Source organism: Coenobita brevimanus, chromosome 6 (genome assembly GCF_032717465.1).
Source record: "Coenobita brevimanus isolate Jiangsu-jjx chromosome 6, ASM3271746v2, whole genome shotgun sequence".
In the NCBI taxonomy this organism is placed as follows: domain Eukaryota; kingdom Metazoa; phylum Arthropoda; class Malacostraca; order Decapoda; family Coenobitidae; genus Coenobita; species Coenobita brevimanus.
The window spans coordinates 58,047,132-58,071,562 of record NC_136959.1 but is presented as its reverse complement, the minus strand read 5'-3'; the positions used below and the strand labels follow the sequence as shown (position 1 = coordinate 58,071,562).

The window sequence follows — 24,431 nt, the reverse complement described above, 5'->3', positions numbered from 1 at the left end:
TCTTCCTCGTCTTATTCTACATTAGTTTACTTATACGGCATATTTGTTCTATGATATTAAATTTTCGTTTTTCTATATCATCACACAACACAGGCTTATGAAAACTAAAACTGTTGTCCTATACGCTCATTTCTACAACGGTATTTACACTTTTTTCTTCGTTGACATTGCATTTTTTTTTTTCGTTCTCCAATATCACAGGTTTATGGAGATGTATCTGTTGTCCCTCATACTCAGCCCTTCGGCGAAATTTGCTCATTACGTCAGCATGTCTACAAGTCCTATGAGTGGCGAGAGGAAATAAAGTCTTTTCAAATACGAGATTCAGGTGAAGGTACGTATGAGTGCACCTGCGAAGTCATTAAAACCCGATGCCATGTTTTTCCTTGGTGGAGAACTTTGGCGCCTTTTTACAGCGTATCCGTATTTACTTGGATTTATTTTGACTTCGGTGTTGAGAGTTCATACATGATGAAGCTCGAGGGGTTGTTAAACAGGCAGGATGATTAAGTCGGCGATACTAGGGGATTAAATGTGATTAGAGATTATTAAGCTTGGTGAAGTGCGTGAGCGTGTGGGGGAAGAAGGGCCAGGTGCGAGTTAGTCAGTGCCGTAGTCAGCTATGGCACACTTGGCTCTTCTCCTTGTGGTACTCTCTCTCTCCCTTTCACACCAGGAAAATGCATCAGAAGCCGGGATTAAAGAAAGTGAGGTTAGAGAAAGCGCCGGCGGAGAGCACAAGAGAGAGATTAATGACTTAGAAAGGCCGGGCGTGAACTACCAGGAGGTAAAGGAAGCCCTAAAAGAGATCTTTAGTCATGAGGTGCCGCCAGGTCGAGAATATGACAACAGAGAGGGGGGCCCATATTCAGACACAGTACAGGATCGCTCACTAATGGGGGCAAGTCACGAGGAGGAAATGCAAAGAAAAAGAAGCCATTTGGGTCTAAATCTATTACAAGGGTATTCACTTGACGATGAAAATAGCCTGCAGAATACGAGATCCAGAGTAAACCCGACGTCCTGGAGTAGACTGCGAGGTGCTCCTGTTGCTGACGAAAAAGACCTGGACAGTACAGAAGCCAGGATAAGTCGTTTAAGGTCCTGGAATAAACTTCGAGGTACTCTAGTGGTTTAATGTAGTTAATTCTCCTAACCTTAAGTTGTGTATAAGATTAGGCTACTTGTATATATGTTTGTCTTCATACATAACTACATTCTTTTTACTCTAACTTGGCCTAAAATTGACATCCCTCATTTTAAATGCTGAGTCGTAAAACAATACAGACATTAGAATATGGTACTAGGCACCAAGAAGTGCTATGGAAAAGGTGTAGAGTTGCACCTTTATTTTTTTTCCGCGACTGAACTACATGAAATAAGTTGCAAATGGACGAAACTCCAAGCCAAGTTAAGGTGAAAGAACTATACCAAACACCTCACAATCAAATTAGAGTGAGTATTAAAGTGACAAAATACGAAAAATAAAAAGATGTGATAGTTAATTATTATGGAGCTTTGTTACTTCCACCAAGAAGCGCCTATGTCTTCTGCTCGTTTGATTGTAACTTTGTCCGTCTGTTAACAGCGTTATGGATAAACTACAGTTGCACCAAATTTGTAATAAATATTGTGACCACAAGATGAGCATGTGACAAAATTTTGGATGAAAACGGTCAAAGGACAAGGTTAACAATGAAGATGGTGCAGCCTTGGTGGAGGTATGCTCTCTCTGACGATTCTGTTAATCATGTAAAGACCCTAATATATATACTTCTCAGGTGACAACGAAAAACTCATTGACGATGGAGAAGATTATGAAGACGAAGGGAAACGACAAGATGGTGCCCAGTTCCGAGACAGCCACGGTCACCACGGACACGAACACACCCGCGTCTACCTGAACGAGTGGCTGGTCCATGTGGCAGGGGGAAAGGAACTGGCGGCAACTTTGGCACGGGATCTGGGTTACTCCTTCCATGGACAGGTGTGTCATTATCAGGTTGCTGTTGATGTGATCTCTGGCTCATCTTGACGTGAACCCAGTGGACTGCAGCATGAATTTACCCGTCTCCTGCAGTCCACCAACATTCGTTCGGGAGACTGGAAACTGAGGGAGGTTTGAATGAATCGGACAGTGTAGCCGCCTAGTTATATAGGTGCCGTCACGTGAAGGCGACCCTCTCCAGCACCGTATCATCAGAGAATGTGCGAAATGAGACACAGTGCTGAGGAACCCTTTTAACACAGGTCGCCATATTGATTTTATTCCCACTGCTGCCATACGATTTTATTCAGCTTAGGAAGAGTCCCTTATCATACTTTCATAATGATTTCTGCCTAACGCCTGTCGATATCATTCAGCCCAGGAAAACTCTAACTTTCAAGGGATTCATGGGAAGCTGAATTAGAGAGAGAGAGAGAGAGAGAGAGAGAGAGAGAGAGAGAGAGAGAGAGAGAGAGAGAGAGAGAGAGGGAGAGGAGAAGAGAAGAGAAGAGAAGAGAAGAGAAGAGAAGAGAAGGGAAGGGAAGGGAAGGGAAGGGAAGGGAAGGGAAGGGAAGGGAAGGGAAGGGAAGGGAAGGGAAGGGAAGGGAAGAGCAAGAGGAAAGACAGCAAGAGGTGAGAGGAGCGTGTAATGGAGTGCAGCTTTACCATAACAAGTGTTCGTAAGGCACACGTGTTTAAACTCATCAGCCTTCCCTCACACCTGCAGACCTACGAATTTTTCTAACCTTCATGTTCCTTTATCTACATCTAAAATATTTTATCACGGCTGGAGTGGAAAATAAATAAAAACAGGAAGAAAAACACGCAACTGATGTATGATGCAGTTGTACTCCTCACTCTAACGTCCAAAACTGCCATCTCTACATCTTGAATGCTGAGTTGTAACGATAGACAATTTATCTATATCTCTATCTATTGCCAGACGATTTATTCCTGCAAAGAGTGGCCACAGACAAATCGCCTCCATGTTGCTCTGTTCTTTGTCATTTGGCTGCCTCTCTCCAACTAGCACCCCCTTCTCTGTTCGCTCCATAAATTCATATTCACTCTCATACACTTTTCTAGTCATTCTCCCATTCTTCATTCTATTCACCTGGCCATACCATCTCAAACACCTCCCATCACAACAGACTAACCGTAGAAAAGGCTGCTACTCACGAAGAAGTGCTATGGGAAGGATGTAGAACTGTCGTATAGTCTCTTTCTGCCAGTGAGTTACAGGAAATAAGCTGCAAAGGTATAAAAATCTGGACCAAGTTAAGGTAAACGAACTACGAACCACACATCAAGTACTTTATTACTAAAACCTTTGAAATTCACGGCTGAACCCGACACTGCACATTCTTAGACGCGAAATACTGTATAAATATAACAAGAAGTAAATAAACAAATATTGAATACATAGTTGTGTGTAATTCACCGGTTCGGTCAGGATCACTTGATGGTCGTGATCGTCAGCTTTTACCCTCCCGGAAGGGAGCTGAGAGCTCATATAGTCCGATCTAAGGGCAAGGCTGTGACCTTCACACACGCACACACCCGTCCCCTTGCTCAAGGGGGACAGTAACCATCCACTTCGTCAGTGAAACTTTTCGCAACCTGAGCGAGGCGCGAACTCCCGTCCACCAGTTGGCAAGCGGGAACGTTACCACTGCACCAGCAGTGTGTGTGTGTGCGTGTGTGTGTGTGTGTGTGTGTGTGTGTGTGTGTGTGTGTGTGTGTGTGTGCACGCGCGCGAGCACTTTAATTCCTCCTAAGCTATTTGATGGATGCAAGTGAAACTTCCCAGGTGAGTTCGTCGGATTACTGGGTAGGTCTTCCACTACATGCAATTTTTCAATAATTTTAGCTGAGAGATCTCGAACCCTACGTGGAGTTGGTAGCAGCAGCAGCAGCAGTAGTAGTAGGAGCAGTAATGGTGGTGGTGGTAATCGTATTGTTAGCTATAGTAGTTCTTTTGAAAATGTAAACACAAGTTTTTTTCCGCTTCTTTTCGTGTGCTCCACTAGATTTCAGAGTATAAGCATGTCCTAAATTCACACTTAGTTCTGTAAATTTATTCAGCACATGAGAAATAGGTCAACTTTGGCAATATATGCTGAAGTATGTAAGTATAGTATGTTCATTCATGAAAGATACAACTTACTACAACGATTAAAGCCCATTCATTCTCCATTTAATTTTACTCACTACCGTACACAATAGTAAACAGATTCATTCATTAGTTTTGTTTTCGTTCACTGATCCTGTAGTAGTAGTAGTTGTAGTAGTAATAGCTGAGGTGGTGATGGTGTTGTAGAATTATAGTATTATTATGTCTCCGCTCACCTATGGTGGGGGAGGCATTAAGTGACTGCCCTGTCCGTTCGTTCATACATACGTGAGTGGATTCGCGCGTTCCTAACACTATAATCGTGGACGCGATATCTCTTGAAGCCACTGTGGGATTTCCACCAAACTCTTGTCAGTGATGCAGTATGAGGAGATGATGAATTGATTAGGTCAACTAGGACAAGGGACCATAGGTCAAGGTCATATAGAGTCGACTTAGCTTATCCATGTGGGCGCGATATCTCCTGAATCACTTGACGGATTTCGACAAAATGTTTGTCAATGATAACGTATGAAGAGATGACGAACTGATTAGGTCAGCAAGGTCATGGAGGTTGTATGACGAGTCCGTGCGCAGGGCTTGGCGGTGGCACACCGAGCGACTCTATCCGACGACAGCTTGGGGCCAGACTTCTCGGCGTTTCATCATCAATTATTATTATTGTTGTTATTATTATTATTACTATTATTATTATTATTATACTCCGGCCATACCATTAAAGAACCCACTCCAACTTTCGACAACTGGTACTGCTTATAATTTCCCACTTTTCCTACAGGTTGGTAATTTCGCCGACTTGTACCGCATGGTGAAGGATGACCACCCACACGTCAACAAGAGAGCAGCACCTGCCCTCACACACAGCCTTGCCCAACACTCTCAGGTCACTATACCCATTTTACTCTAACTTGGCCGAAAAACTGCCATCTCTCCTATATTGAGTGCGCAGTTGTAACAATAGATTAACACTAGAAAGTGATGCTAGTATGAAGGAGATCCACAGAATGGGCGTAGAGCCATAGTAGTGTCTTATCCTGCCACTCAGTTACGTGAAAGACGCTAAAAAAAAAAAGGACGAAGATCCACGTCAGGTTCTGATAAATGAACGATAGTCTCACAGGGAACAGTAATAGTAGTGGCTGCAACCCCAGGGTCATCTAAAAGTGACCCTGGTGGACTGCAGGCTGAAGCGGCCATTCTTCTGCAGTTCACCATTCTTTTTTCTAGGGCTAGGGCGGGAGTTGAGGGAATTTTCTATAACCAGGCAGCAGAGCCACCCGGACATACTGGTGCCACCACTTGAAGGCGTCCCTCTCCAGCACCACAAAAATGAATATACTGTGTGTGTATATATATATATATATATATATATATATATATATATATATATATATATATATATATATATATATATATATATACACACACACACACACACACATGGATAGATAGATAATCAGATTTATTAAACACCTTCAGGTTGTGTGGGCTGAGCAGCAGTTCGTGAAGGAAAGGACGAAGCGAGGTGTGTTAGGGTATATCCCAATGGTGCCCCTTCAGGATGGACGCTCGTACAGCCCTAGCGCGCCCATCTCTCGCTCCAAGAGGAACAAGGGCTTGGGGGACGAGGACAGGGAGATGAGAAGGGATTACGGCAGCGAGGACGTGGAAGAACCTACAGGGAGTAAAATCGAGGACGGTATTAGAGGAAGAGGGAGCTCGAATGGAAGGAAAGCTGGGGGAGGAAGTGTGGCAGGCAATACAAAGAAAAACGAAGACAGGAATAGGAGAGACGAAGACAAGAATATGAGAAACGAAGACAAGAATATGAGAAACGAAGACAAGAATATAAGAAAAAAAGACAAGAATGCGAGAACTACGAATAAAAACGACGACAAGAGAAATCATATCGTGGAGAGAAGCAAGGACAGGATAAAAGGCAAGAGGATAATCGACGTGGAATCCCAATCCAACATGGCGGCAAACGCGCTGAAGATGGAAAAGAAGTTCAACGATGAACTTTGGGACCATCAGTGGTATCTGGTAAGTAAAAGTTCATACTTTACATATGATTTAGTGAATTCCTCTTCGTTCTTCTTTGGTCAGTTGGCCTCAGTGAAGAGTACTTACGAGTATTAGCGAGGGACATGAGTTTAAGTTTACACATACAGTAAGACATTCCGCATAGTCTCTCATTGGCTCACAGGTTAGAGAAAATTGCTTGGCGAAGAGAGGAACACTTTTTATCTCTTATTTTCCGTTGCATCAGATTGTCGTTAAAACAGTGTGCCTTCTAGAGACACAGGGAGCCTCCTTTTATGTACGAGGATGCAGGGTGTCTCTAAATATTTGAAGCGCTTTGAGGTATGCACGCCCGTAAATAAACATACTACAGTATATCCATTTCACTCTCACTTGGCCTAAAATTTCTCCTCCTCCATTACTGAGTTGTAACAAGAGATTAACATTAGAATAAGATGCTAGTTTCGAAGAAGTGCTCTAGCAAGGACGCAGGGCCGCAGGAGTGTCGTCTTTCTTCACTGACTGACGTGAAATGAGCAGCAAAAGACAAAATCTGGGCCAAGGTACAGTAAAACAACTATAATCCCCTTAAAGTCAAAAATTAGCTTTTGTCTATTTGTCTGTCTGTCTGTCTGTTTCTCTTTCTCCCTCTCTCTCTCTAATAGTTCGACACCCGTACCCGGAGTGACCTGCCTCGCTTAGACCTACAAGTAGTGGCAGTGTGGGACGAAGGGGTGGTCGGCAGGGGGGTGAGAGTGCAAGTTCTGGACGATGGATTGGAATGGAGACACAGCGATATCATCAGCGCTTATGTGAGTGGACTTTTATTTATCTATTTATTTATTATCTGCTGAACACGATACAACACCCTTTTAGGGATAGCTTCATCAAATTTTATATCCAAGCATTTTTCTTTGTATTAGATACTGACCTCTTCCTCTTACATCACACTTTCCTATATGTACATACCCTAAAGTGTTCCTTTAAGAAAGCAGATTCTTCACTCTTTCATTCATCCATTCAAACACGCACATATCAATGCTTAAGCGGCATGCAGTCCATCTTTTTTCCAACACCAAAGCAGAATCCACAGAATACATTGATTTCACTATATATTTAACCATCCGAAGACACAGGAGTTATTTAAATATTTTTACCTATTCTAACACATCGAAATGAAAGTATACCCAATTTCACTACCTCCTTTACTCTGCATGGTAGGATGTAGAGGTTTTCATTCCTACTCCTTACCCTTTATTGACACAGATTTCGCTCTATTTCATTTTTCTGTATAAATGGACATAGAGGTTTTCATTCCATCTCCATATAAACTACAGAACGTAAAGGTTTTCATTCCATCTCCTTGTGCACTATAGGACACATACTTCAGCCCTCTCATTTTACTGCACTGTAGGACGCAGAGATACGTTACGAGCTGCAGAGCGACTCGTCTTTTTACCTGTTTCTAGGACACACACTTAAGTCTGTCCTTTCAGCACATTGGAGAATCCAGAGAAAAGTTACGATCTGACAGGGAAGAAAGGGGTCAAGTCTTTAGGACACGGATTTCGCTGTCCTTTTACAACAGTGCAGGACACCGAAGTAAGGTATGATCTGAACGGGAAGAAGTGCTACCCGTCTTCTTGCCCATTTCTAGGATACACAAAATTCGTTCGGTATCTATACTGCATTTCCCATTTTTATGATACACAGATTTTACTTCCAACTTTTTACCGCATCTTTGGACCGGGAGATAACTTGAACGGAAACAAAATTCGCTCAGACAAAGAATTCACTCGATCTTTTTACGTTGCACCATACTTCTATGATATACAAATTTGACTTCATTTTTATCGCATTTTAGGACCCGGAGATTAGCTATGACTTGAACGGAAACACCAGCGATCCGACCCCTCGCTACGACGATCAACAGACAAACTCTCACGGAACAAGGTGCGCCGGGGAGATCGCCATGCAGCCTGACAACAACAAATGTGGCGTTGGAGTGGCGTACGGAGCTAAACTTGGAGGTAGGTTCGATGGGTCTCTCCTATTTAGATACAATCACACTGAGATTTGTGACGTACAGTGATAAGACTGGCGTTTGTTAGAAAGGTATCTCTCTTAAGTTGGATATAATCATATGGAAATCAGAATTATTAAGTGTTAACACACTTTCCAGTTCCCCATTTGAGCATAATCATACCAGCTCCCACCTGGTTCGGTGAAATTTGAGTTGAGTTACATGGTGGAGGGCGAAGTGAGCTCCTACGGTGCTTTTGGGATCCTAGCTCTACTTCTTGTTTTTAGTCATATCTATTAATTCTACCACTGTTTTTGATTCCCCACCCAAGATTAACACATGATACGTGTAGACGGACCTGCGAGTGACGTAGTGGAGCGGGAAGTGTTGCTATACGTTTTGGGGAAGGTGAATGTAGTAGAGTATTTGTGGGGGTCCCAGCTTTGCCTTTAATTTCCAGTCTTATTTCCCAATTTTTCATTCCCTACCCAAGGCTTACACTTCTCGACGGACCTGTAAGCGACGTGGTGGAAGGAGAAGCGTGTAGTACACGGCATGAAGTCTGATGTTGACATATGTTTCCGAGGACCCAGCCATGCAATTTTTAATAATATGTCCAGCTTCTAACCCTATTTCTCTTTCCCCACATAGGGTATATGCATGTCAGACGAACCTATGAGTGATGTGGCGGATGGTGAAGCGTATACGATCTGAAGAAGGTAAATGCTGCACGGTATATCATTCTCGAGCATTTAGCTATTTCCTAACCTTTTTATAGATTCCAAACTTGTATCTAATCTTATTCCTGCCTTTTTACACAAAGCATACGCATGCTAAACGGCCTGTGAGTGGCTTGATGGAGGGGGAGACGTTGGCGGATGGTCTGAGGGAGGTAGATGTTGCAGTGTCTGAGGACCTACCCAATTTCTTCTAATTTCTAGTCTCTAATCATATTTCTCCTTCCCCACCCAAGCCGTACGCATGTTGGACGGCCCTGTGAGTGACGTGGTGGAGGGGGAGGCGTTGGCATACGGTCTGGGGAAGGCGGATGTTGTGAGCTGCTCCTGGGGACCCAAAGACGATGGCACAATAGTTGAGGGACCCGGCACGCTCGCTCAGATGTCACTTGAAAAAGGGGTAGCTGAGGTGAGAATGAGAATTTTGAAGTTTGTCTGATAGTTCTTAAGGTTTTAGAATATGAAGTTAGACTTTTACTTGATAATGTAAGTTTTTTTCGAAATAATTTTGTTGCTACCACTGTGGGTGTGCTTGGGGTGAGAATACGGACGCTGATTAAAAAAAAATAATAATAATGATTTTGAATATGAACTTAAATTCTTGTATCATAATGCTTTAGGTGTTGTTCGAAGTGATTTTGCCGTTACCACTGCGCATGAACTGTGGGACTGTCTGGCAATGAGTATTACATAAGGGTGCTGCAGAGTCTATAGCTTTCTGTTTTTTTTTTTTTTTTTTTTTTTTTTTAATGCGAGGAAGAAGGAACCAAAGGCCATGAGCCCGCAGTAACAGTTCCCTCCAAGAGAAAAACAAAATACAATATAGAGCCAAATTCAAGATCCGATCATTTTGAGATGCTTGGACACACTGCGTTTGAAAGACTGGAGATCATAGGCAGCAGGAAATACAGACAGAGGGAGACAGTTCCAGAGCTGACCTGTTGCATAAATGAAAGACTGGGAGTAACGGTTAACTCTTGCATTAGAGAGTTGGACAGAAAAAGGATGAGAGTTTACTGCCAGACGGGTGCTACGCGCCCGTCGTAGAGGTGGAGGAATGCAAGCAGACAGTTCAGAGGAGCAGTGACCATTAAAGTAGCGATAGAAAAGAGATAAAGATGCAACAGTGCGGCGAAGAGACAGAGGTTGAAGGGAGTCAGTAAGAGGAGGAGAGTTAATGAGACGAAAAGCCTTTGACTCCACCCTATTGAGAAGAGCTGTATGTGGGGAGCCTCCCCACACATGAGAGTTGTACTCCACACAGGGGCGGATAAAACCCCTGTATAGAGTCAACAATTGTGCAGGGGTAAAGAAAGAGCAGAGTCGGCTTAGCACACCCAATCTCTTGGAAGCAGATTTTACAAGAGATGTAATACGATCTTTCCAAGATAAGTCCCGAGTAAATGAAACCCCAAACATGTTCAAGGATGATGCAGGATTAAGCTGAATATTATTAAACATTAGTGGGTATACCTGTGGAAGATTTTGTCGGGTTGATAGGTGTAAGAACTGAGTCTTAGATGCATTAAAGACAACCATATTATTTTTACCCCAGTCAGAGATACGAGCCAAGTCAGACACTAGGCGTGCCATAGCCTCATCCCTTGTTTGTTGAAGTAACCGTTGAGATGGGCGTTGCGGGAACCGAATGGAAAGGTGAAGGGTGGAGTCATCAGCGTATGAGTGGATAGGGTTAGATGTACAGCTTAGAAGATCATTGATGAATAAAAGGAAGAGAGTTGGTGATAGGACAGAGCCCTGAGGAACACCACTGTTGATAGATCTAGGAGAAGAACGATGGCCGTCTACAACAGCGGCTATAGAACGACCAGAAAGGAAGCTAGCGATGAAGGCACAGATAGAAGGATAGAAACCGTAGGAGGGCAGTTTGGAAATTAAAGATTTATGCCAGACTCGATCGAAAGCCTTTGAGATGTCAAGTGCAATGGCAAAGCTTTCGCCAAAGTCCCGAAAGGAGGATGACCAGGAGTCTGAAAGGTAGGTGAGAAGATCGCCAGTGGAGCGTCCCTGACGGAACCCATACTGACGATCGGAAAGAGGTTGTGATAGGAAAGATGCCTTAAAATTTTTCTATTAAGAATTGACTCGAAAACTTTTGAAATACATGACGTTAAAGCAATTGGACGATAGTTGGAGGGTTGGGAGTGGTCACCCTTCTTTGGGACTGGCTGAATGAGAGCAAACTTCCAGCAAGAAGGAAAGGTACAAGTTGACAGACAAAGGCGAAAGAGTTTGCCTAGGCAGGGTGTAAGCACAGAAGCACAGTTCTTGAGAACAACAGGAGGGACCCCATCAGGCCCATATGCCTTGTTAGTACTGAGGCCAGTGATGGCAGAAAATACATCAACTGAAGAAATTTTAATGTCAGCCATAAGGAAGTCAGAGGGGGGAAGTGATGGAGGAACAGCACCGGAATCGTCTAAGGTGGAATTGGAGGAGAAAGTCTGTGCAATGTGCAAAGAGATCTGCTTTATCAGTAGAAGAAATAGCTACAGAACCATCAGAGTAGAAAAGAGGAGGGAAGGATGATGAGGTAAAGTTGTTAGAAAGATATTTGGCAAGGTGCCAGAAGGAGCGGGAAGAATTCGAGTTGGAGAGTTGAGAGAATTTAGTATGGATGAAATTATTTTTAGTAGAGCGAAGAACAGACTTAGCACGATTCCGGGCAGAAACGTAAAGATGATGTGATTCAGGGATGGGTTAGCTCTGGTACCTTTTGTAGGCCCTCTCCTTGTTGCGGACAGCATTAGAACAAGCGTGATTAAACCAAGGCTTTCTTGCGTTAGTCAAAGGATATGAGAAAAGAATGTATGCTTCCATGCCCGAGAGAATAACCTCCGTAATGCGCAAGGCACACTCAGATGGCTCACGGCCATGGAAGCAATAATCATTCCAGGGAAAATCAAAGAAGTACTGCCTGAGGGCCTCCCAGTCCGCGGCTCCAAAATGCCACAGACGACGTTTCCCTGGAGGGTCCACAGGCCGTACCGGAGTGATAGGACAGGTTAAGGTAATAAGGTTGTGATCGGAGGAGCCCAACGGAGAGAAAAGATTAACAGAGTAAGCAGAAGGATTAGTTGTGAGGAAGAGGTCAAGTATGTTGGAGCTCTCTCCAAGGCGGTCAGGTATACGGGTAGGGTGCTGTACAAGCTGCTCTAGGTCATCAAGGATAGAAAAGATGTAGGCTTGTTCACCAGGTGGATCCGTGAAAGGAGAGGAGAGCCAAAGGTGGTGGTGAACATTGAAATCTCCAAGAATAGAGATTTCAGAGAAAGGAGAAATGGATAGAATGTGTTCCATCGTAGAAGTAAGATAGTCGAAGAATTTTTGATAGTAGAATTAGGGGATAAGTAAACAGCACAGATATATTTAGTCAGAGAATGACAGGAAAGCCGAAGCCAGAGTGTGGAGAATTCAGAAGAATCAAGTTCAGGAACACGAGAGCAAGATAAGTCGTTGTGTATATATACACAACAGCCACCTTTGGCTTTGAAATGAGTATAGAGAAAGTAGGAGGATACAGAAAAGGGTTTGCTGTCAGTTGCCTCAGACAGCTGAGTCTCCGTTAGAAAAAGGTGAGGTTTAGAGGAGGACAGGTGGTGCTCAACAGATCGAAAGTTAGAGGAAAGGCCGCGAATGTTGCAGAAATGAAGAAGAAGAGAGTCAGACAGTGGTTCCAGGCACCTTGAGTCGTCACCGGGAGAGGGGCAGATGGTGGGGGCATTTATGGTCCCCCCCCCCTGGGGACTCCGAGGCTTGATAAATCGACGCCATTTTTGATGAATTTTGATTAGGAAGTGTAGTGTGTACTGTGCATGTAGTTTGGTGAAGACAGTTAGAGAAATTTGTACTGGAGAGCATGCTGGCCTACTCTCTGTGTAACTTATAGCAACAACAGTAATGATAAAAAATAATTTAATTCTTCCTAACAGGGACGCAACGGGCTGGGAATCATCTATGTGTGGGCAGCTGGGAACGGGGGTTCAGCTGGGGACAACTGTAACTGTGACGGCTACGCCTCCTCTATTATGACTCTCAGTATCAGCAGCGCTTCTGAGACGGGCAAATTCCCTTGGTATGGAGAGCGATGTGCCTCAACGCTTGCGGCTGCGTATTCATCGGGCGCTTATACGGACCAGAAGATTGTGAGTTTTGGTGGAAAGAAAGAAAGAATGAATGAAAGGATAAAAGGACCCAAAGAAAGAAAGAAAGAAAAGAGAGAATGAAAGGGTGGAAAGACAGAGAGAAAGAAAGAAAGAGTGGAAAGATAAATCAATAAATATTTAAACAAATGTAGAGAGAGATAGAGAATGTCACTATCATTTGCGGACTTAAAGTGGTTCAAATCCTCACAGCTGTTAGTATGTTGACTGTCTGGAATATATTTTACCATACTGACTGAAACATTACTTACGTTGACACTTGCAGTAATAACAGCATAACATCATCAGGCAGTACCTAACAGTGTAAATTCAATGGTTGTGTGTCGTATTCTAGGGGAGGAATGGAATGTAGAAAAAATAGCCTGCCTTGTCATTTCTGATCATTACAAAACCAAAACACAGGGTGGTCGGCAAATAGTGCTCCATTGGAAACTCAGCTGGCGGTACCTTAGGTGTTGTCAGGACGGCTTAGTGTGCTGGTGTGGGTGTGGGTGTTGCAGGGGGAGTGGTAAATGAATAAATGATGCAGGATAGCCAATTATAACGCTGACTTAAACGTTCCTGCAGCAGACGAGAAATAGGCCGACGGAATGAAAGAGATTCGTTATAAATGGACCATCCTATACACTGTATTTTTCTAGTTTTAGCCTTTTTTTAAACTTCCCTCCTCCTGCCAGGCCACCACAGACCTAAACATTACTTGTATTATAAAGTTATCCGGGACCTTAGCAGCTGCCCCCCCCCCCTCCCCATCTCCAAATACTCGTGTGCTCGAAAATCATTAATCTAAATCTTCTCTGTCTGTCCGTTCGTCTGTTTGCCTGGCTCTCTCTGTCTCTAATCTGTCTCTGTCTATTCGTCTGTTCCTCCAGTCAGTACAAACTGTTATGCAATTCTACAAACAGCCTCTCAAATCCTCAGGCAACTATAGACCTGAACAACACCTGCACCGTCAAGTTCTCAGGGACCTCAGCAGCGGCACCCCTCGCTGCCGGTATCGTTGCACTGGCACTGCAGGTCAAGTAGGTGATGGTGGTGATCGGTGGGGGTGGGAGAGGGGCGAAGGGAAAGGCATGAGACAATGGGAAAGAGGTGGAGGGGATGGAGTGGTGGGGAAGGGGTAGAAAAAGTGGGGGTGAGGTTAGAGTTTGAGGGGTTATGCAGGATGAAGGGTGATTTTAAAAACTTTCTAGTTTAAGCATGGCCGTTTTTCGATTAGTATTACTATTAACAAACATTTCATATCCATCTGTCTATCTGTCTGTCTAAACTCCACTTTGATGTACTGCTGCCGGAAAGGGACGTCTTCACTTGGTGGCACTGATAAGCCCAGTCATCTCGAGTGCCTGATTATACAGACGTCACTCAGCTCCCTCCCTGTTCCCCGAAAGAAAGATGGTGATCTGTAGAAAGGCATTTTAGCCTACAGGCCACCGAGTGCACGTCCACATGAGCCTAGGGTCAGTACAAAAACAACAACAATTCTCACCTTGACTGGATAGGACAGACTAACAACCAGTGGGTATGAGTGGCTAAAGCTGGGAGATGCCTTTGTTCCCTGACTAATTAATTTTGCATCACCGTTTTCCAGCGGTAACATGACATGGCGGGACATGCAACACGCTGTGGTGTGGTCCAGCGAGTGGGGTCCTCTGTCCCACAACACGGGCTGGTTCACAAACGGAAGGGGCCTCAAACTGAACCCTAGATTCGGCTTTGGTTTGATCAATGCTCGGAATCTGGTGGACCTGGCCAAGAACTGGACTAGGGTGGGGCAGCAGCGGGTGTGTAGGGTGTCGGCTGATGACAGGTGAGCCTGGGGTGTGTGAGGGGGTGAGACAGCGGGGTAGATGGAAATTGACGAAGTTGAGGGTAAGGGTAAGGTTGAGGATGATGGTGAGAGACAGGGTGAGGCTGAGGCTTCGGGTGAAGGTGAGGGTAGGATGAGGATGAGGATGAGTGCGAAGATAAGGGTATGGATCTGGATGTGGATAGGGATGTCAATATGGATGAGGATATGGATGTGGATGGATGTGAGTGAGGATGAGGGTGGAGGTGAGAGAGGGGAGAATGGATGCTATTGAAACATCTTCGTCGTGAAATGTGCAACTATTCCTACAGTACACAGATGATCTAGCTTTTATCATGCAACTCTCCTCTCAAATTACACACACACAGACAATCATGATAATTTGCTCTCTCCACCTAGACCCGTTAGCACCAGCCTGAGGAGCGGGGAGTGGGTAGCTGTGAAGATGAAGACCAACGTGTGTGATGGCGAGGAAGGGGAGGTGAGGTGGCTGGAACACGTACAAGTCATCATCACAGTTAACTACTCCAGGCGCGGTGCTCTCTCCATCACTCTGACCAGTCCCCAGGGTAAATGAGATCTGTTCTTTGTCTTACTTCTATTATGGCCACCTTAACACGTGTTCTCCCATCTATCCTTCCACCTCATCCTCAGTCTTCCACTCTATCTTGCGTTCTTTCATGTTCTCCACTCTCTCATTCCATCTTGCTTTCAGTCTTCCACATTTACCCTTCTCGCCTGCTCTTTCACCCCGCTTTCCCCTCAGGTACGGTGGCGGAGCTGCTGACGGAGAGGGTGGGGGACGTCTCATCAAAGGGCTTCACCAAGTGGCCATTCATGTCCGTACACACGTGGGGGGAGGATCCGCGGGGCACCTGGACCCTCAACATATCAGACGCTGTGAGTTTCTGGCGGATCTTCAAAGCTAACTCAAAGCTTAATCAGTTTTTAGTTAATTCTTGTTCTCCTCCCTGGAGAATTTATTCAGCTTAGAAAGGGTATTTATTAATGGCTGGATTATTTTACGTTATAATCTACGGCAATCCCTCAAGTTACACAGAATCGCCTGAAGGTAGTAAAAATGTATAAAATATGTAACCGAAGTGACATCTCAACCTGAATCGAAAGTAGAAAATTAGTTAGTGATCTTGTCATATACCCAAAGCAGAAACTGAAATATGGAAAGTATTGGCCGACTAACTTACATCCTACCCTTTTATCAACAAAGATGCCTCATATTAACAAATAAATATATCACAGACATATTTATCCTCTACATTCTTGTCTTCAATGGTTAACTGCGCCACACAACGGGCTTACGACACTGAATTACACCGCGATAATACAGTATAGCATGAGCAAATTAATAATCAAGTTGCCCATTTAAAAACACTCTATTTCTACGATGCTAAGACTGACAAGGAAGAAAACGGCAGTGTTGGAGAAGTGGAGCTGATACTATACGGAACAAAGGAGCAGCCGGAACACATGAAGGAGCCCAGAGTCTACAAAATCAAGGCCAATCAAGTGGTAAGAATACGTTGCCAACTCACACCATCATCATCGCCACTACCACCACCACCACCCTCCTCCTCCTCCTCCTCCTCATCATCATCATTAACATCATCATGCAGACCTATTTTTTCACCTAGAGATGGGATGAAATAGGGTTTTAAAAAATATGAGAAACTAACCAAACGTCCCTGCCTGAAAGAACTCTAAATGATGTGTCTGGCTATTGTAAGATAACGACTCGGCTCGTATCTGCATCAAATGCTTGCTGGCGTGGGAGGGAGTTCTGGATCATGGAACGTTCTCGCCCGCAGTGGGAGACAGTGATGCAAAACTCCTGCCCGAAACCGCCCGCGCCAGCCAACATTAGGTGTGGCTGCCGCCTAACCAATGCGCAAATTGTGGACTAAAGGATCGGTGTTTAGTGTTTCTTCCTACGAAAAAATGTTAAACAAATTCAAGTTGAAAGATAAGTTAGCTAAGCTGGAGTTTGTCTAGATGCAGTGAATTAGTTGAGACTGTTGCTGTTGTGACCCCAGGCTCATACGAAACGCAAACCTGGTGGACTGAAGTCTTAAGCTACCTTTTTTCTACAGCCCACCATCCTCCTTTCTGGGGATAGGGAAGAAGTTAAGGAACACTTGAATGGTGGATTAGAAAAGCAAGATATAAGAAGGGGGTTAGAGAAATTTAATGTATGAGATAATGGTTGGTACTTTTGATGACAGGAAGAGAGAGAGACACGTGATAAGGATAAGGATAAAATCTATCTATCCGCCGAGCAGTTGCGAACACTCTCCTGGGACCAGCTTGTGGCACTCCTGACGAAGAGGTAAGCATTATGATGATGATGATGATGATTACTACTAACTACTACTACTACTACTACTACAACTGCTACTACTACTACCACTACTGTTATTATAATTATTATTATTATTACTTTTCAGCACCCGATCAACAATGTCAAAAGCGGATGTGGAATACCTACTGAGGGAGGGTCGTCTTGAGTCTGCCCTACACGCATCCCTCAAGCAACGAGATGGGAGAGAGGCAGAAGAGAAGGGGTGGAGGATGATTGTCGAGGAGATGTTAGCCAGGCGGTAGACAGGAGGGTAGATGAAAGGTAGACAGGAGAGTAGTTAGGGAGGATGGGGTATAGATACGAGGGTAGATGGAAGGTTGATGGGAGGATAGAATGAAGAGTAGATAGGAAGGCAGATAGAATGGGGAGCTGAGAGGAGAGTAGACAGAATGATGGAAAGGGTAGTAGATGGGAGGGTAGATGGGAAGGTTGATAGAAGTGTAGTTCGGAGGATAGATTGGAGAGGATAGGAGGGTAGATAGAATAGTAGATAAGCGGGTAGATGGGAGGGAGGTCTTCGAGGAGATATGAAAGATGATTCTAGGGGAAAGGTGTTAGCTAGAAGGTAGATAAATAGGTAGTTGGGAGAGATCTCCATCCTGCTTAGAACTGTCAGAGGATGGGGATGGTGCTGATGCCGATGAGACAGGCTGATAGAGAGAAGGAAAGATAGATAGACATATAGATCGATAGATTAGATAGACAGATAGATAGATAGATAGACAGATAGACAGGCAGGCAGATAAACAGATAGATTGATTGACTGCAGATAGACAGATAGATAGATTGAATGATAGATAGATGGGTAGATAGACATATATAGACACAATCAGGCCTTTGAGGAACTGGATAAGGCGGTAGAAACATTGACTCATAGATAAACAGACATGCATAGTTAAAATGACAGATAAAAAAGAATTCTGTCTATCTGTCACTCTATCTGTCTACGTACCTACCGCCTGCCTATCTACCTTTCTTTTATTCTATTCGTCCACCTATGGATATAAATAATCTATACAGATGCGGTATATTGCAGTACAGATCGGAATATGAAAAATTTGAGCTACAATGAGTGAGCTTTGAAACAGTATGCGAGAGATATCAGTATAAAAAAAATCATAGTAAAAATATATATATAATTTGGGTTGCAGTATTACCTTTTTAATTTTGTGTCGAGTAAATCTGTATGACTTCTAATTACAATAAAAATATGGTCAGTGATAAAACCCATAAAAAATTCTGTGTATAAAGCACGGTATGAATAAGCACAGGCACATGGGTATGAATATAGCGCCAAAACAAATGTCATGGGCAATAACAACAAAGAAGTGTAGATTCCAGAGTTAAACACGGGATCTTTGGCTAGCACATCATATACTCAGGTCTCTTCGTTATCAGGAACAGAAAACAAAAACCTGGATGTGACGAGACGGTTGTGAGTTGTATTCTGGGGTAAAATGTGGATATTTTCTTTGCCATTTATGTTTGATGGACCAATGAGTTGTGCCAGAAGCGTCACGGAAAGCAACGATGACAAAACCAAGAAAAAAATCAACTCTTGGGGTGGAATTGTCCTTGGTACGAAAGATTTCCTCGAAGCTGGATACAATCGTCTAGCAGCACCAGTAATGAAACACGAGACAATCGTAATGAAGGACACACACACACACACACACACACACACACACACACACACACACACAGGGTGATACCACAAGATAATAGTCATGTGAATGCTGCATATATTCACACTTATTTGTGAAAAATAAAGGCTATTTTGGTTGCACAGCTTTGATTATTCCTCGTCTCTATCCAAAATTAACTGAAGCACAGGGTAAGAGATAAGACAGACATGAAAGAAGGGATCCCTACAAGGAATGAAGATGGATAACTAAGGCTCGCTGAATTTCACGTAACCACAGCTTAATATTCAAGGTGTGATTGTGGCTCAGTCCAAGGTTACCCATTTACTCTCCAAACACTGGAGAACGATCATCCATTCAGCCACTCTCCAGACCCGACACTGCTTACCGTGTCTAATCTTTTTCGGTATTTCTTCGCCTTCCTCGGTCTTTGCCACGTTTAAAGAAAAATAAAGTATATCCCCCAGCAGTTTTCAACTTTGACTTTCCTATTTTCCAACCTTCCCTCCTTCTGTTCAAACTCTTCATCTGTCTTTCCCACTCATCTTAAAAGAGAAAATCTTCATATCCCCGGAAACTAAGGGGTAAGAAATCGTCTTACAGAAGAGAGTTTAAGTGATGGGATTGACACAGCTGCTTCCAAGTGGCCGTGAAATGATGCAACTCAAACAAGCAAGACTCCTTCAGTGCCAGCCGTCTTATTTCTCCACTGAGATACCTTGACCTCGACATCTGACAAGCTTCGTGACCCCAAGCTTACTCTATTCAGTACGATTACTTTTTGTTTCATGTCTGCTATTGTCAGCCGATTTAGCTCAACTGAAGAAAGTACCCTGATCGTGAAGGGGGTTAATGCAGGCCACATCTAACCCCTCCAGTCCGAAAGACCTCCCCTCAGGTGATAAGGGCGAGTCTTACATCAAGGCCATTAAAAGAATCAGTCTTATTCACGTCTTTTTTTTTTTTTTTTTTTCTCAGATATAATTTCGGTGTGACTCGACCATGCCTTTCGTAACACCCGTGAAGCTTTTGTGACTCTGAAGTTACGCTAGCATGAGAAGCAAGGGACATCCGAGCACAGTAGACCCTTTGAATGGCTCCGTTTCGTTTACAGATTTTCTTCATATATACCTGTGTAACTCGATCTTGCCTTTCGCAACACCCTTGATGCAAGAGAATGACTGACGTTAAGCTACTATTTCACGATAAGTAGAGGCAAATAATAAAGCCTTTGAATGGATCAGTCCCTCTCATAATTTTTCTCCAGATGTATCCTCGGTGTAACCTGACCATGCCTTTCATAACAGCCTGCCTCTCCCCGCCTCATATCTTTCCTCCTCCTGCGTCAGCCATGTGTCAGATTCTAAGAAGCTTTAGAGACTTCGTACCGTCTCTTTCTTAGCGATTTATTTTGCACGTTACACCTCGGTAGTCTCCTGTATGATAATAATACAAACTGTGTCAATATTAAAGCAATGTAAATAGCGTTCATGAGAATGTGAAGGTATGATATGTAAAAAGAAATCGCCTAGGAAGAGGTGCTACGAAGCCTCTTATGCCACCTAGACCACGGCCCTCTTCTGTCACAATCCCCTACTATCAACCGCTCGGCTCCCTCCCTTCAGCTTCCCTGCACACGCACAAGGGTGCCAGTGTACTAAGGGCTGCCCAGGTCACGCGAGGTCAGCCAGGGAATGCCACTTGACCCCCGCACAGTGACCTCAACAAGGCACCCGAGACGCCAGGTTATCAGTCGTTCGGTATAAGGGACAGATTCTAGTTGGCAATGGAGGCTTCGTAACACCCTTCCCAAGTGATTCATCTCGCAAAAAACTCCTTAACAATTTCTTGTTGTTATTTATATCGTTTTAATATCGTCATAGTTTCCATTATTATTATTATACAGGTGGATATTTAGGTGTAATGTGAAGAATAAATTGCCCAGGGAAAAGTTTTGCGGAGTCTCCAAAGCCACTCAGAATACGACCCTAAATTCAAGCCTCAGAGCGGCGCGGGGAGGACTGTCGCCCACTGTCCCGGCTGACAGCTGCTGGGTGGAGATAAGAGAAGACGGGGAGATGAAGTGGGTCTGTTGTGGTGTAGTTCGGGGGGTGATTAGCTATGAGGGAGGAGTACGTGAATATTCGACGAAGCAGAAGGTGATGAGGACAGTGTGTGAGTATGCAATGAGAGTAGTTCAGAATATGTGAGGATGGCAGTGCGTTAAAACATGAAACTAGATAGGATTGTGCAAGATGGACAAGAGGGAGTTCGTGACTGTGAAGGGGCAAGGAGTAAGGAAAGAAGTAGGTGAGTGTGTAAGGAGAGTAGTAGAGAGAACCTGGGGCAGACAGTGAGATAAAAATGAAATGAGATAATACTGGAACATGCGAAGATAAAGTGGTGCTCATCAGAGAATGATAAGCGGTGAGGAAAAAAGAATGTGGAAATGCGAAGAGGAATAAGGGGGAAGACAGTGAGCAGGTAAGGAAGGGAACAGTGCCGGTTCTAGACTGCTCCACTTGGAGGGGCAGCTACACATACTGATGGGGCACAAAGGCGTAGCTAGGAAGCATATCATATACTGATAATTTGCATTTAGGGGGGCAATCGAAAAATTTGGTGGGGCATTGCCCCCTTGTGCCCCCCTCTAAAACCGGCCCTGGAAGGGAATACAGAAAAATAGGTAAGAAAGGCACGAAAATACGAGGAGAATCAAGAATAGGTCCATGCAAGGAAGATGTGGGGAGCCGAATACGTAAATATGCACAGAGGCGAGAGGTGAGGAACACTGCGGGTATACAGAATGAGGGTGTGTAGGGCGGGAAATAAAGAAATAGTGAGGTTGTGAATACCTGAAATGAGGGGAAAACAAGGAATATGCAAGGGTAGAAAGAATGTGCGTGAAAATAATGAATGAGGAGAGGCTACGTGAATATGTGAGGGAGATGACCGCCAGCAAGGCAACAGTGAATAAGCAAAGAGGATTCTGAACGCGAATAGGAACATAAATCATCAGAAATCTAGGTACAATCTTCCTCCTCAGTTTTTATTGTAGGAGGTACGGGGATGCTTCCAAGGCAAATTCTAGACGATAGGAAGGGGAGTGAGAGGCCTAGGCTCCCATTCACTCCTCTTTAAGCCACCTTTTAAAGACATCAGAGCAATTAGATACTGCAACGAAGTGGACAGCAGGCATTAGGATAAAAGAGATCACTCATGCACTCGCTCACGCACTTTCTCCCCCCACTAACAAACAAATATGCTCAAAATTCTCTCTCTCTCTCTCTCTGACACACACACACACACACACACACACACTTGCAACCCCACACACAAACAGACACACACCTGCATCCCCACACACAAACACAAAAACATGAGCACACAAGGAGGACGGCAGTGTCGGGCGGGATTCACTCAACTAGCCAGCTCAGAGGTGAAGTGCCAACCAGTCACCCTATCTGAACAACAACCACTGTCCTGATTACGGCGAGTGATGTTGCAATTCTCAAGGTAAGGTTCCAAGGGGCTCTAAATATTACCACGCCGACGCTAAATGCCATACTGTGCTATTTTTAAGTGAACAGAGGTGGGCTTCAGGGTGTGGGGAAGGGTGGGTTGGAAGTAGCAAGGTACTTGTGCGGAGGAATGAGACGATAGAAGAGGGAAGGTAGAAGGAAGGGGAAAGGAGAAGGAGGGATGAGTAGGAGGAGGAAGGAAGGTGAAAAACATGGAAGAAGGAAGGGAGAATGGAAGGAAGGAAAAGAAGATGGATGGAGGAAGGCGCAAAACAGGGAAGGATGGAAGAATGAAAGAAGGAAGGAAGGAAGGACGGAAGGAAGGAAGGAAGGAAAGAAGGAAAGTTCAGTGAAACGAGACTGAGGGTAAATGTATAACTGTGGAAGAGTGGTGAGGTGAGGTGGGAGTAGTTGTGTACTTATGTGAAGTGGATGAAATTGCGAGGGGAGGGGGGGGGACGAGAAAAGAGGGAAGATGGAGGGGAGGGAAGAAGCAGGGAAAGAAAGAAAGGAAGGAAGAAGAGAGGAAGGAATGACTTGAGAGAGAGAGAGAGAGAGGAGAGAGAGAAAGAGAGAGAGAGAGAGAGAGAGAGAGGAGAGAGAGAAAGAGAGAGAGAGAGAGAGAGAGAGAGAGGTCACTTTGCTCTGGCTACTTATGCTGCCCATGTGCAAGACTGAAAGCACGTCATAATGAAGCTGACACAATCTATAAATATAAGATGGGCTGAGGACTTATCATACACGGGACTGAATAACCAATCCTTAATATATAAGGCGTTAGACGGTGTCTGAAGTAGATGGGATGTGTGTGTGTGTGTGTGTGTGTGTGTGTGTGTGTGTGTGTGTGTGTGTGTAAGGATCAAAGAGCAGGGAGACTATCAACAAACTGCCCAATCTCAAGTCCCCAAAAGGCCTCCGCTTGGGGTGAGGGGTTATGCTTCTGAGGTCAGGGGAGGTGAGAGGAGGTCAGGGAGGTGGAGTCAACTTACCCAGGGATAAAGTTTATGTTGGCAGGGAGCTACGTGGGGTGATGGGGGGGGATTGGAGAAGGGGGGAGGGAAGGGGAGGGAGGAGAGAAGGGAAGTAAGTTGACCGAGTGAAAGGAAGGGGGAAGAGGGATGAGATGAGAGAAATATGGGGGAAAAAAAAAATGGAAGTACAAAAGGGTGGTGAGGAGGAGGAAGTGAAGCTATGAGGTAGGGAAGGTGAGCAGGAAGCGAGGAAAGGGGAAATTGGGAGGGGAAGGAAAAAATGAAGAAAGAGGAAGAGTTTCAAGAAGAAGAATGCTTAGTGTTAATGCTTGAGTCATTTAGGCAGGTAATCATTTTTTTTTTTCCTTGTAACACTTTTCCATCAGAATACAGCACTCAACAATCAATTATTTCCATGTCCCCAATTGTACTCCTGGGTGAACGGGGACATAAGGAAAACAGCTTTGTCTTTGAGTCTGACCGGCCCTAGAATCGAACTTAAAGTTTTCCGCTTGCCAGCCGGGCATGATACCACCTTACCACCGGCTGCCCCAGGGTAGAGGGAAGAGAAAAGAGAGGGGGAGAGAATGGGAAAGTGGTGGGAAGAGAGAAAGAGGAAAAGACGGGGGTGAAAGGAGTATTAGTTGTCTAGGTAATGGAGACTAAAACAGAATCCCATTAAAGCAAATTCACGCAAATTAGAATCAGGCATGAGCCATGGACGGCTGGAGAGGGAGGAGGGGTAGAAAAATATATAAGTGAATGTTAAGGTGTATTATACAAAATAAATCACTAAGAAGGAGATGATACGAAGCCACCTACGCCAGCTAAAATATCGTCCTATTTAAGAACAGTTAATTTCAATACGTTACAACAATAATGACTACTTATTCTCACCTACATCAATCATTAAAATGCAAATCTATTGACAGTCATTCCCCTCCGTCAAAATAATATGTACAATTAAATAAGTAAATATATAAAAGACAGATATATAACTCACTCTCATATCCCTATTCCTA

At 44.2% G+C, this 24,431-nt stretch overlaps 2 protein-coding genes across 2 annotated transcripts in view; one reads left to right on the top strand and one right to left on the bottom strand.

Moving 5' to 3' along the window:
* Positions 1–24,431, bottom strand: part of LOC145399939 (uncharacterized) — a 152,693-nt gene that overhangs the window by 93,621 nt on the left and 34,641 nt on the right. The gene's annotated exons all lie outside the window — the stretch shown is intronic.
* On the top strand, positions 622–18,620 carry LOC145399869 (neuroendocrine convertase 1-like). Its single transcript, XM_080272450.1, has 15 exons — positions 622–1,121; positions 1,782–1,987; positions 4,900–5,004; positions 5,601–6,164; positions 6,809–6,955; positions 8,008–8,173; positions 9,140–9,312; positions 12,857–13,069; positions 14,009–14,109; positions 14,679–14,897; positions 15,297–15,466; positions 15,664–15,797; positions 16,311–16,427; positions 17,138–17,241; positions 17,360–18,620. Exons 1-15 carry the CDS (start codon positions 623–625, stop codon positions 17,514–17,516), a joined length of 3,075 nt encoding a protein of 1,024 aa, XP_080128576.1. The 5' UTR covers position 622; the 3' UTR covers positions 17,517–18,620.

Excerpts from the sequence above, each read along its gene's own strand:
- LOC145399869 (XM_080272450.1), top strand. The coding sequence starts at position 623 with ATGGCACACTTGGCTCTTCTCCTTGTGGTACTCTCTCTCTCCCTTTCA. Across the intron at positions 6,165-6,808 it reads GGGACCATCAGTGGTATCTG|TTCGACACCCGTACCCGGAG; the intron begins GTAAGTAAAAGT and ends TCTCTCTAATAG. Across the intron at positions 8,174-9,139 it reads GTACGGAGCTAAACTTGGAG|CCGTACGCATGTTGGACGGC; the intron begins GTAGGTTCGATG and ends TCCCCACCCAAG.